At 34.0% G+C, this 13,443-nt stretch overlaps 1 protein-coding gene across 27 annotated transcripts in view; it reads left to right on the top strand.

Moving 5' to 3' along the window:
• Nucleotides 1–1,453: 1,453 nt before the first annotated feature.
• Nucleotides 1,454–13,443, top strand: part of SEC31A (SEC31 homolog A, COPII coat complex component) — a gene marked incomplete at its 5' end in the record, with an annotated part of 54,362 nt that continues 42,372 nt past the window's right edge. For 26 of the 27 annotated variants that reach the window (XM_079716896.1, XM_079716889.1, XM_079716884.1 and 23 more), the window contains 7 exons: nucleotides 1,454–1,532; nucleotides 2,186–2,309; nucleotides 3,600–3,798; nucleotides 5,552–5,647; nucleotides 6,913–7,053; nucleotides 8,389–8,531; nucleotides 12,620–12,719. In XM_079716896.1, coding sequence (XP_079573022.1) covers nucleotides 1,454–1,532; nucleotides 2,186–2,309; nucleotides 3,600–3,798; nucleotides 5,552–5,647; nucleotides 6,913–7,053; nucleotides 8,389–8,531; nucleotides 12,620–12,719 — 882 coding nt within the window. The remainder of the gene's footprint in view (nucleotides 1,533–2,185; nucleotides 2,310–3,599; nucleotides 3,799–5,551; nucleotides 5,648–6,912; nucleotides 7,054–8,388; nucleotides 8,532–12,619; nucleotides 12,720–13,443) is intronic. The other variant, XM_079716891.1, reaches the window with a different exon arrangement.

Here is a 13,443-nt window from a genome sequence, read left to right as displayed (position 1 = left end):
TTTGTCAACACCCATAGAATGTACAACACAAAGAGTGAATCCTAGTGGAAGCGATGGACATTGGTTGATAATGATGTATCAGTGTTGATCCATTGATTGTAACAAATTTACCACTGCGCTGTACAAGATGTTGATGAGTGGGGAGGCTGCGTTTGGGAGGCAATAGGGCAAGGGAGGGAGGTATGTGGGAACTCTCTATACTTCTCACTCAAATTTTCTGTGAACCTGAAACTGCTCTAATAAATAAAATCTATTTTTAAAAAACGGAAATTTTGTGGAAGGTAAAAAAAAAATAAGCAAAATCAAAGATAAAGTCTGACAGCCTAATAGAAAAATGGGCAAATGATATAGACAAGAATAGACAGAAAAGGTGACAGAGAAGGAAATATAGATGACCCATAACCATATGAAAAAAGATGTTCAACGTTATTTATAGTATGAGAAATGCAAATTACAACTATCCAGAGCTAACATTTTTCACCTATCATGCTGGTTACCCTGGAAGGTCTGTAGGGCAGCAGCTACTTTGGGAGTATGAAAAGGTACAGTTGCCATGGAGGGCAACTTGGCAGTATCCATCAAAATTAAAATTACTTTTATCCTTTAACACATCAGTTTTACCTCTGGAAATCTACAGCTTTCTTTGCCCATGAGTGAAATAACATGTATATATGGCCATTTATTTCAGCATTGTTTGTAAAAATAGCAAAAGATTAGAAACAGCTCAGGTGTTCATCAGTAGCAGACTAAGTAATTAAATTATGGTACATCTTACAGTGGAATACTATGCCATGTGAATGCATTTATGTAAAATAACAAATTTTTTTAAATGCTATAGCACAGTACCTCCTGAATTTTTCTACCAGAGTAACTTTAACAGAGAATATATAAAATAATGGCATGTGGGGCTGTAGCTTGGAGTGACCATTCAAAAAATTTTTTCTGCTTTATCTTTATCAAATCTGTGGGTTTGCTTTATTCTTCTCTGTGTTAGTCTATTTTAATTAAAATTAATTTTTCAAACTGCTCTTATCGTTGAGTAATCCTGCTCCAGGAAGATGCACTTTGTTTATTATGTGCCTTCTCTTACCCCTGATATACTGCCACCCATATTGTCTTGTCTGAGAAACATATTGTGTACCAAGATTAATTAACCAAATACTGTCCCTGTTTTTGCAAGTTTCTTTCCAGACTGATTTTTCAACTGAAGAGCTATAATCTGTAAACAGTTAGAATAGCCCTATGTTTGTCTCAAAATAATTTAACAAGTTTCTCTTCTTTCTAATATTGAACATTTCCCAACAAATGATACCTAGACCAATTTGACTTATTGGCATTCCAGCACTACTAATGATGTATTGGTTTGTCTAGTATATTTCTATGTAAAAAAAAGTTTCTTTGTTCCATATTACATGTTTATTATATTTCTGTGTGAAATATTCTCTTTAGCAGGATGAAGTTAAAGGAAATAGATCGTACAGCCATGCAGGCATGGAGCCCTGCCCAGAATCATCCCATTTACCTAGCTACAGGTAAGTTCAACAGAGAGAAGATAGTATGAGTCACCTAATTTCTTCTCTTCCACATCTGACTTATTTGCACTTGTCCTTTAAAATTCAGTTCAAGCTTCATCTCCTCTAGAAAGTCTCTCCTTCCCTGGCGAGATAATGTCCAACCTTCAGATCAGCTGAGCTCTGTGCTTGTACATCATAGCATTAATCATGGTCTGTTACATTTAGAGTGTCTTCCCCACTTCGTAGAGTTGTGCTTTATCTTTATTCCTCCAGTATTAAGCACAATAGATAACATGTAAAAAAGTTAATAAATATCAGTTTGAATGAATGAAGAACAGTTTTGGTGCTAGCATTTTTATATAAAAAGAGTTGGAGTTATATCATTTGTGACTATAAGCATGGGACTGTTTTTACAGAGAGGTTTTAAAATATCTATAGGCTTAAAAAATTATCTTCACTACCCACTTGTACAAACATCATCTCTGAGCCTTGCATCAGAATCTTATTGCTATAGTAATTTAAGCATCTGCTCAGTGGTATATGTGCTGAGATTTCAGCCACTAGTGCAGCATTCATGAGTGAGATAATTGAAAAGTGTGCATTATTTTGTATGGTTTTCTCTGAGTCTTTTATTTTTGCATGTGTAGTTACCATGAATGTATTTTATGTAGGAACATCTGCGCAACAATTGGATGCAACATTTAGTACCAGTGCTTCTCTTGAGATATTTGAATTAGACCTTTCTGATCCATCCTTGGATATGAAATCTTGTGCCACTTTCTCTTCTTCTCACAGGTATGAGATTCAACCTTAAATTCACATGGTTATTCAGTTATATGTTGTGGTTGATGCCTAGTGTGTCTACAAATGTTCCATTATTAGAAACTGTAAGGAATACTATCAATGACATGAAATATTTTGTGAAAAAATATATGAGTGCGTTTCTACGGAAGTAAAAGAAGTGTCTATCTGTTTTATTGAATTTTTTACTATTGACTGTTACGTGTAGGATAGGAAGGAGAGGCTCTAGTTTCTAGTATTTTTTTCTTATGATATAGTAGAGTTACTTTCTTTTATCTCATTTATCTCACCTGTTTACAAAAAAAGGTCGGTATGACTAGGAAAAGGAGTAGTTGGATGAATATTAAGGTGTTAATAGTGATTTTCCCTGAATGGAGGTTGGTTTTTTTTCCCCTTGTACTTATCTATATTTAAAAATACATTTCACAGAGAATTTTATTGACATGATTTCTGATACAGTAGGTGTTTAGATCACCTTTCCAAGTACTTAAGCTGTATTATAATGCAGAGAAGGACACTTTCCTTTGAGTAGTAAAATATGCTTTATTGCCTTAATAGCTTGGCAAATTTTGGTGAAGAGTTTTACATTAGCAAACAATACAGTTCAAATGATGGAGTCTCATGGGACCTCCCAGAGTCTTCCAAGCCCTCCCACTGTGATGGGAACCCCAGATACCTTTCGTCTAGCAGTTTTTCACCTTACCACCATTTGTCTTGTATATCTCCACGCTGCCACCATGCCAAACCATAATCTTTTATTCTCCACCAATGGGGTACTTGTCATAATAGACATAATTTTAATGTCCCTTTTCTACTCTCAGAATACATTATTTTTCTTAGAAAATTTCAGATGACTCCCTTAACTCCTTTACTATATAACAGGTAATTTGTTAGTGAGTACTTCTGTAGTCGAGTAAAATCAGGGAGGTGGTTGATTAGCTCTATTTTATCAATGAACCAAAGTAGCTGGTTTAGGGTCTTACAGATTCTATATGGTAAAACCATTCTTAAGCTCATATCTTTTGACACAGAAATCAAGTATACTTTGTCATATTAGCTCTACAGAAGAGTTTTTATACTCTTTAAGATTACAAAATGAAACATGTATGTATGAGTATAAATAAAAACTAAAATGCCATTTCACCAAGTTATGCAGTTACCAGAAATAGAGGAGAAGCAGTGTTTTTGAAGTATTTATGAAAACAATTAAATGTATAATTTCAGATTCTTTTCTACATTTATTTGACTTCAAAAAAGAGTTATTTTGCTCATTTTCTCTTGAAGGTACCACAAGTTGATATGGGGGCCTCATAAGATGGATTCCAAAGGAGATGTCTCTGGAGTTCTGATTGCAGGTGGTGAAAATGGAAATATTATTCTTTATGATCCTTCTAAAATTATAGCTGGTGATAAGGAAGTTGTGATTGCCCAGAATGACAAACATACTGGCCCAGTGAGAGCCTTGGATGTGAACATTTTCCAGGTTAGACTTTTGACATTTATTCTTAATTCTTGAGATAATGTGCTGCTTATTTTATATAAGTATATGAATCTGCTGGGCCTCAGTTTTGGAATTGAAAGCTAAAACTGTGCCTGTGCAGATTGATGAGTGAGTGTATTTGTTTGAAGAATGGAGGGTTCAGGGGCTTCCCTGGTAGTGCAGCGGTTGAACAACCGCCTGCCAATGCAGGGGACACGGGTTTGATCCCTGGTCCAGGAAGATCCCACGTGCCACGGAGCAGCTCAGCCCGTGCGCCACAACTACTGAGCCTGCGTGCCACAACTACTGAGCCCATGTGCCTAGATCCCATGCTCTGCAACAAAGAGAAGCAACTGCAGTGAGAAGCCTGCGCACCACAACGAAGAGTAGCCCCCACTCGCTGCAACTAGAGAAAGCCAGCGTGCAGCAATGAAGACCCAACACGGCCATAAATAAATAAATAAATAAAATTTAGAAATAAATAAAGATCTTGAATTATTAGGATACTTGAGTATAACCAGAAAATGAATATTATCTTAAGAAAGTTTAAAATAGTTATTTTTCTTGTATTATAAATAGATACTTTGGGTATAGAAATATAGAAATCCTAACTTCTTCATTTCTGCATCTTCTCTTTAGATTAGATAGCTAATTCCTTTGTTAATTGGATTAAACAGCTGCTGATTTTTGGTTAGTGTCTTGTACCATAGGTGGCTACTACCAGAATTCCTCTATTTTCATAGTTATATGTCAGTCGTTTATAGAAGTATTAACGAGAGTGAACAGTAAAGGATGAAGGTCAGTATATGAACCTCATTATCTTCCTGTACTTCATATCACAACTTTAGGGTCTTTTTGACCCTAAAATTGTGCCACCAGGAACTAGATTGAACAGAAATGAAATGTAACAAGATTGAGCATAAATGAAATGTAAATACCTGAGGACAAACATAGAAAACAAATTTATGGTTACCGAAGGGGAAAGTGCTCGGGGAGGGCTAAATTAGGAGTTTGGGATTAGCAGATACAAACTACTATATATAAAATAGATAAACAATAAGGTCCTACTATATAGCCCAGGGAACTATATTCAGTATCCTGTAATAAACCATAATGGAAAAGAATATGATTATATATATATATACATATGTATATATATATATAATTGAATCACTTTGCTGTACACCAGAAACTAAAACAACTATATTTTTTTAATTGAAGTAAATCAACTATACCTCAATAAAAGAAAATTTTTAATAAATAAACATGTGAGGATTTAAGACAAGAGATTTTACTAGCCCTATCTTGGTGCAGCTCCAGAGGCTGGCTTTGAGGTATCCTGAGATAGATGTCATTATTTTAGGATTTGGCTGTTTGTCTGAACCAATAATTGGTGACTTATTTTTGTCTCCCACAATCAGGTCCCCTTCCAGAGATGCAAACCACAAGCAGTAATCCCCATATAGTTGCATGATTAAGAATTTATCCATGCAATTACTTTTTAATGTCTTATATTAAAATGTCAGTAGATGTATTGTCTTTTTAGTTTAATAGAATTTTATAATGTTTCTTTAAAAAACTATATACATTTCAGATTGTTATGCATAGTTTTTAGGAATTCATGCATTTTGCCTTTTTAATTAGAAAAATTATATGCCTTAAAACAGACAGGTCTTTCCAGCCCTGAATTGGATTATTCTGAGTTCTCTTAATTATTTGTAAGTGCTATTTAGTTGTTAATTGTTTCTTATTACAGACTAATCTGGTGGCCTCTGGTGCTAATGAATCTGAAATCTACATTTGGGATTTAAACAATTTTGCAACTCCAATGACACCAGGAGCCAAAACGCAGGTATTACATTGATTTCAATGTAATCAAAAGAACCAAAATCAGTTTTTCTGCACTTTGTTTTTTTCACACAAAATATATTGGTTTAAAATCAGTTTTTAAATATCACTGATTTTCCTTCAACATAGTATTAATAAATATGTTTCTTTAGAGTATCAGTGAGTCCTTCAACAGTAAATATTTATTTAGCACTTACCATCTGCCAGACACTGTTTGATATACTAGACTTATGGTAGTAAATAAAATAGACAAGTCTTTAATAATTTTCTTAGATATAATATTTTATATAGTATAGTATTTTATATAATATAGTATTTTAACGATATCCAACCTTATAATTAAAATCATAGACTAGAGAGGAAACTTATTTTTTAAAAAAACACTCAACCTCATTCTTATGTAATTCTAATAAGTTGAGAAAGAACAGTCCTCCCCCTGCCTCCTTGAGTTTCTTTATGTTGTATAGACCAGTGGTCCCCAACCTTTTTGGCACCAGGGACTGGTTTCACAGAAGACAATTTTTCCATGGACTGGGACGGGGGGATGGTTTCAGGATGATTCAGGTGCCTTATATTTATTGTGCATTTTATTTCTATTATTATTACGTTGTAATATATAATGAAATAATTACACAACTCACCATAATGCTGACAGGAGGTGGAGCTCAGGCGGTAATGTGAGCAATGGGGAGCGGCTGTAAATACATATCAGATGAAGCTTTGCTCATTCACCCGCTGCTCACCTCCTGCTGTGCGGCCTGGTTCCTAACAGGCCATGGACCGGTACCGGTCCGGGGGTTGGGGACCCCTGGTATGGACTACTCAATTTGAGTGGCCATTATAATGGGCCCTAACATTTTGGCAATCTGAAAGGTAGCATAATGATAGTGTGTGGCCTACCATTTATTAAAGATAGTTTTCTAGGTCTAGGTTGTAACTTTTGCTCTGCCTAGATGTCTGTCATATTGACCAGCATCTACTTTGTGGTCTGTTAGCTACCTTGGGGCAGTTGCAAAGTAAAGAAACAGTGCTTGGTTTGTAACAGGAGCTTAGTAAATGCCTGGTGATAAACAAGGTAAAATACTTGAATTGGCATATACCTGAGCTTTAAACTCTATTGCATGATGTTGAGAACTTAAAAATATAAAAATAAATTTTTGGAATGAATAGATCCGATTTTTAAGTAATCCAGTTTTTAAAAAGAATTAGATTTTGCAGTTAAATTTGATTATTATTGAGAAATGGCTTTTAGTAGTTTATTCCTTATAGCCCCCAGAAGATATCAGCTGCATTGCATGGAACAGACAAGTTCAGCATATTTTGGCATCAGCCAATCCCAGTGGCCGGGCCACTGTGTGGGATCTTAGAAAAAATGAACCCATCATCAAAGTCAGTGATCATAGTAACAGGGTAAGTTTGTGATCGATTTGTGACAAACATGTTTTATTCCTGCTGTAGCTATTCCTATATAGTTTGTCAGAGTAGGCAACAAATCAAATTTCTATAAAGTCAAATCCTATCTTTTTATGGACCAATCATGTTGGAATGAGAGGTTTTTTCCTTTGGGGAAAATAATAAAATTCCTACTAAACCACACTGGTTATATTAATGATGAAGAAAAAGATTGGTTAATCAAGGGGGTTATTCCATGATATACTGGTTGTTTTGCTTTGCTAGCTGTTCCAAAGCATTATAGCAACTTTTTAATTCATCTTTAGCTTTCTCAAGATGTAAAAATTTTCCCTGCTAGTAATTTTATGACTACGAAGCGTAGTTTCCCGACTCCTGGCTTCCATCTTTTCTGATTAGGCACTGCTAAAGTGAGCTGATGTTCTCCCACTTAACATAGTATATGCTGTTGTATAACACATTACATTTTCAGCTTTATACATTCATTAATATTATGTCATCATGTGCTATAAAGTAATTTAGACACAGTTTAGGCCTTGTCTTGTTAATATGTTTTTAATTACATTGTTTAGTTGGACATTTAAAAAAAAACGAGTTTGCCTAAATCAGAGAATACATATATAATTTAAAAACAACAACAATAACAACAAAAACATTATTTACAAGAATGTTTCTTCAGTGTATTATTTTTCAGTAAGTCAAAAATTTTAAAACAAGTTTCAGTGGAATAAAGTATACAATAAACATTTCAGTCATTTTTTGGAATACTTAATAGGATCTGAACTTCCAGGTAGTTCTCAGTAATAATGTTAATTTATCCCATGTGAAAATTGAAATAGTAGTTGTTGCTTTGGATACTTTATCTTGATTTTTCTGGTGAAATAGAGGAAAGATACAAATATTTTTGTCATTAAAATCTTACATCTTTATTTTAATTTTTCTGAAAGTACTAAATTTTAAATTTATATAAAACTTTTCCCCTAGTTACAATTTTGACAGGAGAACTCATTTTTGGTATAGAATTATTCTGGCCCAGAATGATTTTGTGTATCAAAGGGTTGGCTGAATTGAAAACCTTTAAACTTTTTATATTTAATACTACTGTTTAAGAGTGTTTAATAGAATTTAATAGTTGTATGGGTTTTTTAATAAACTGAAATTTTAAATAAATAAAAATAGATTAAAATAATGAATAAATAAATAAGATTTCTTTTTTTAATAAGCCTGAGGTGATGTTTGGTACTCTTTGCTTTAACAAAGGCATATTCCTAATGTTCATTTTGGCTTTTCATAAAATAGTATGACTGATAAAATGTGAGCCTTAACTATGTACAGATGCATTGCTCTGGGTTGGCGTGGCATCCTGATGTTGCTACTCAGATGGTCCTTGCCTCTGAGGATGACAGGTTACCAGTGATCCAGATGTGGGATCTTCGCTTTGCCTCCTCTCCACTCCGTGTCCTGGAAAACCATGCCAGGTATCTTGCCACTCTTCCAAAAACACTTGATTTGTGTATTTTAAAAAATGTATTTACTTACTACTTTGAATTATCAGATAATTTTTTTAATTTACTTATTTATTTAGTTAGTTATTTTTGGTTGGGTCTTTGTTGCTGTGCACGGGCTTTCTCTCTAGTTGTGGTGAGCAGGGGCTACTCTTCGTTGCAGTGCACGGGCTTCTCATTGCGGTGGCTTCTCTTGTTGTGGAGCACAGGCTCTAGGTGCGCGGGCTTCAGTAGTTGTGGCACGCAGGCTCAGTAGTTGTGGCTCGCGGGCTCTAGAGCGCAGACTCAGTAGTTGGGACGCACAGGCTTAGTTGTTCCGTGGTATGTGGGATATTCCCGGACCAGGGCTTGAACCCGTGTCCCCTGCATTGGCAGGTGGATTCTTAACCACTGCACCACCAGGGAAGTCCCAGATAATTATTTTAAATTAGGGAATCTACTTTGTCTCTGTCTTGTAAAAGTCAATGTAAATGGTTTATTTTTATTTTAAGCAATAGTCATCTGATTTTCTATACCAAAAAATGGTAACCAAATCATATTACAAAAACATGAAAATGTGTTCATGGATTTTCCACTATTTATTTCAAGTAACAGTTAATAGATCAAAATTCTAGTATATCACAACATTTTGAGACAACTCATGACCTTATACAGTTTGATCTTTATTTGGTTCATCATACTTATCAAGAGTCTTCCATAACATTAAATGTCAAGCAACAATTGAAAAGTTTGTTTTATTTCTGAGTGTTTATCTTTTTTTTTTAACATCTTTATTGGAGTATAATTGCTTTACAATGGTGTGTTAGTTTCTGCTTTATAACAGAGTGAATCAGTTATACATATACATATGTTCCCATATCTCTTCCCTGAGTGTTTATCTTAATTTGAAAAGCAAACATTTTTGAGAAATTAAGTGGTTCATTCTGCCTTTAATTTTAATAAATGTGTGGATGCTCTAAAAAAAGGTATGAGAATTGTCTTGTGTTCGTTTTAGTAGCATTAAATTTAGTTTGCAGGAACTCGCTGCTGGTCCAGTGGTTAGGGGTCTGTGCTTTCACTCCAGGGGACACGGGTTCCATCCCTGGTTGGGGAACTATGATCCTGCAATCCTCGCGGCATGGCCAAAAAAAAAAAAAAATTTAGTTTGTAATTACTCACATTTCCTATCATTAATATTCAGGTACCCAGGGAGTTCATGCACATTTGTTCAATGTTTTTAAACGAGAAACAGATCCCTTTTAATGTTATAGTACTTTCTAAGTACTTTGGGCTTTTTTCTTCTTTCCTATTTTGCTATATGTAAACTAAAACTTTAAATCCCCCCCCATTCCGCCCCGTATAGTGGAATTACTCTTTGAGAAGTCTTAAGGTTTGTGACCTCTCCTTGAGCTTCTCATAAAGGAGAAAAGAGTCTGGTCAGAATGTAATCCTGTTTAGATATTAGGCTTCAATAAGCTCTTTGTAAAGAAGGGATGATTCTGAGATGTTTTAATATTTTTCTCAAGTTGGGTAAGGTTTTATTTATTCATTCAACACTTGCTTATTGAACATGTACTCTGTACCAAGCACTGTGCTAGGATTCAGTAATATAACAGACAAAAATCCCTGCCCTTTTATTACAGAGTATTGAGCAGAGTTCCCTGTGCTATACAGTAGGTCCTTGTTGGGAATCTGTTTTAAATATAGCAGTGTGTATATGTTAATCCCAAACTCACAAATGTTAACTTGATTTAGGCTCATAACAAACCTATGGTGTAAATATTATTATCCCATTTTACACGTTGGAAATTGAAGCTTGGCAAAGCTAATAAGCTTGGCTTAGGTCTCAAAAGTAGTCAAGTGCTGACTTCCAACCCAAACATACTGATTCTAGTATCTATGGTCTTAACATTACATTCTGCTGCCAATTTTAGGGGTGGTCATAATTTAGCAAGACAGAATACCATACTGGGTGCCAGGAGCAAATCAACCTCACTAGTTCTCAATTTTCTCCCTCTAGTAAATGCAAGAGTTGGAGTATATTATGATTATAATATGATCTTTAAGGTTCCTTCCAGTTCTACAATTCAGTGATTTTTTTTTAATACTTAGTAAGAACCTAAATGTTCCTTAACATGTGATATTAAATATGATATTGATCTCTTTAAAAGGCATTCTTGACATACCTTGAAATTTTTGACATGCATGATTAGATTCTAAAGAGCGGAGACAATAAAAGTTCATTATTACTACAATTGGGGAAAGTTGAATATGGACTCTAAAGTATTGCATATAAATGATAAATACTTTCAGTATGTAATTGTATTGTGATTATATAGGAGAATGTTCTTATCCCCAGAGATTAGTGTAGAAGTGACATGTCATAATAGCTGCATTTAACTCTCAAATGGTAAATATATATATGTAGAAAGAGAAAGAGAAAGATATAAAGTAAATGTGGCCAGTGAATCTAGGTGAGGAGTATAAGGGTGTCTATCACACTATCCTTATAATTTTTACAAAGATCTTAATGCTTAAAAAATAAAATGTTGGAAACAAAAGGCATTCTTAAATAATTTGGGTCCTTTTCCTATAGCGTATTTTCCTGATTCTGAGAGGACTTAGATTGTAAGAAATATCATCAAATTAAAAACAACTTTTGGGGAAAAGAAAAACAATATATACTTTGATGATAAAGTTTATCTGTATTTTGGAAATTGAAAAACAAACTGTATCTTAGAATTACTGTAATGTTTTCAGGAGAATTTAGGATTATTAATTTCTATGTTTTTGTTTTAAGAAATACACAAACATAATTCTAGTTTCTAGTGTTTTTCTAGTCCCTGTTATCTACTAGCTGTATTTCTACTATTTTCTAGTATCTGGTATTTAAATTGTAGTTTCTAGTATTTTTCTTCATGGTCTGGTCATGTTAGCTTTCCTTCTTTCATCTCTAAACAGCAGAGGCATGAATGTAGAAAAAACAAACTATTATATAGCACTTTTTTCTGGATGGTGGGATAGAGGGTTTTTTTATTTTTACAGGGGATGCTAATCTGAATTTTCAAAATATCTACCAAAATTACTACTCTGTTTATACTTAGTATAAAAAATCCAAAGGATATTAAAACACAAAAAGAATTATAAAATCAAATCTTTAGTATTTAGATCTGTAATATTTCTTTGTGAGGCAAATTTAAAATGTTTCCTTTTAGTTAAAAAAAACTCATGTAATAGGAGAACTACTCCAGTAACAAAAAGTAGAAAGTTAGTAAGCAAAGAGTAGAAAACATGAAATAGATTTCCTACCCATCCATAGGTAAAACTTTTATTGTACATATCCTTATATATACATAACCCAATTTATGCAAGTATTTAATGTAATTATGTGTTTTATACAAATTTATGTACAGAGTTAACCCTTTTCCATTGGTGAACAGTATATAATAATAAGAAACAGATTTCTACAGCATAATTTTTTTTAACATCTTTATTGGAGTATAATTGCTTTACAATGGTGTGTTAGTTTCTGCTTTATAACAAAGTGTATCAGTTATACATATACATATGTTCCCATATCTCTTCCCTCTTGCATCTCCCTCCCTCCCACCCTCCCTATCGCACCCCTCTAGGTGGTCACAAACCACCTAGCTGATCTCTCTGTGCTATGCAGCTGCTTCCCACTAGCTATCTATTTTACATTTGGTAGTGTATATATGTCCATGCCACTCTCTCACTTTATCCCAGCTTACCCTTCCTCCTCCCCATATCCTCAAGTCCATTCTCTAGTAGGTTACAGCATAATTTTTAACTGCATATTTTCTCCTCAAAAGATGATCTGCAATTTATTATTACGCTGTCTGTGTTTTTGGGCATTTGTTTTCATTTTTTGCTGTCATACACTGCATACTGTATTGAGTATCCTTGTAATGATCAAAGAGCATACACATTGTTAAGTTGCTTTCCAGAAAGATTATATGACATTATACTTCTCTTAGCAGTGTGTGTCTCTAAAACCTAGAGAGAAATAATTTGGTTTTCTCAAAATTAAAAATGTCTTCATCTCTTTGTGTTTCTTACAGGGGGATTTTGGCAATTGCTTGGAGCATGGCGGATTCTGAATTGTTGCTGAGCTGTGGAAAAGATGCTAAGATTCTCTGTTCCAACCCAAACACAGGAGAGGTATGGGGAGGAAATGTTTCTCAAACTTACAGCTATTATAATAGTTTATCTTTGTTTGAATAAGAAAATTTCCATATGAATTCTATAGTACATGATTAAAATTAAGAACGTGAAAGTAGATGGAGGTGTATGTGAAATGTAACTCTAGCAGAGGTTTTATTATGAGCATTATCTAAGCTCAGCTGTTTCATCTGGGAATATCAATCATTGAAATAGTGTCTTTGAACCTAGTAATCACCCCCCACCCACCATTTCCAATCAAAGGTGTTTAACTAGACTCAGAAATACTTGGTTTGATTTATTTAATGTGTTTTCTGGAAATAAGTGTCCTCAAAGTAGGAGTGTTCAAGGTTTGGGTCTTTTTCTTGCTTTACTTTTCCTGAAGATCCTCTTTGATTTTTGGAAATCAGTGGACGTAGGTTTTTAATCTCTCTTCTGAACTGTACAGCAAGAATATAATACTTTAGAATAAAATATTTGTCATATTTTCTACCCATGGAAACTTAGATGGGGAATTTTACCTTATTAAATATAAATATTATATAAATATAATTTCATTTGCTTTGGGTTGTGGGCTAAAAATCTCTTTTACCTATTATTTTTCTTCTTCTTAATGGTTGAATGGTTTCCCTCTCTTTCACTAGTGGGCAAGAGACCATAGATTCTAATTACAGCTTTTAAACTTTTATTGCAAGTGCCTTCCTAGTTGCCCTGATGGTATGCT

The sequence above is a fragment of the Hyperoodon ampullatus genome (genome assembly GCF_949752795.1).
Source record: "Hyperoodon ampullatus genome assembly, chromosome: 1".
Classification (NCBI taxonomy): Eukaryota; Metazoa; Chordata; class Mammalia; order Artiodactyla; family Ziphiidae; genus Hyperoodon; species Hyperoodon ampullatus.
The sequence above is the reverse complement of the archived record's forward strand: the minus strand, read 5'-3'. Positions and strand labels throughout refer to the sequence as shown.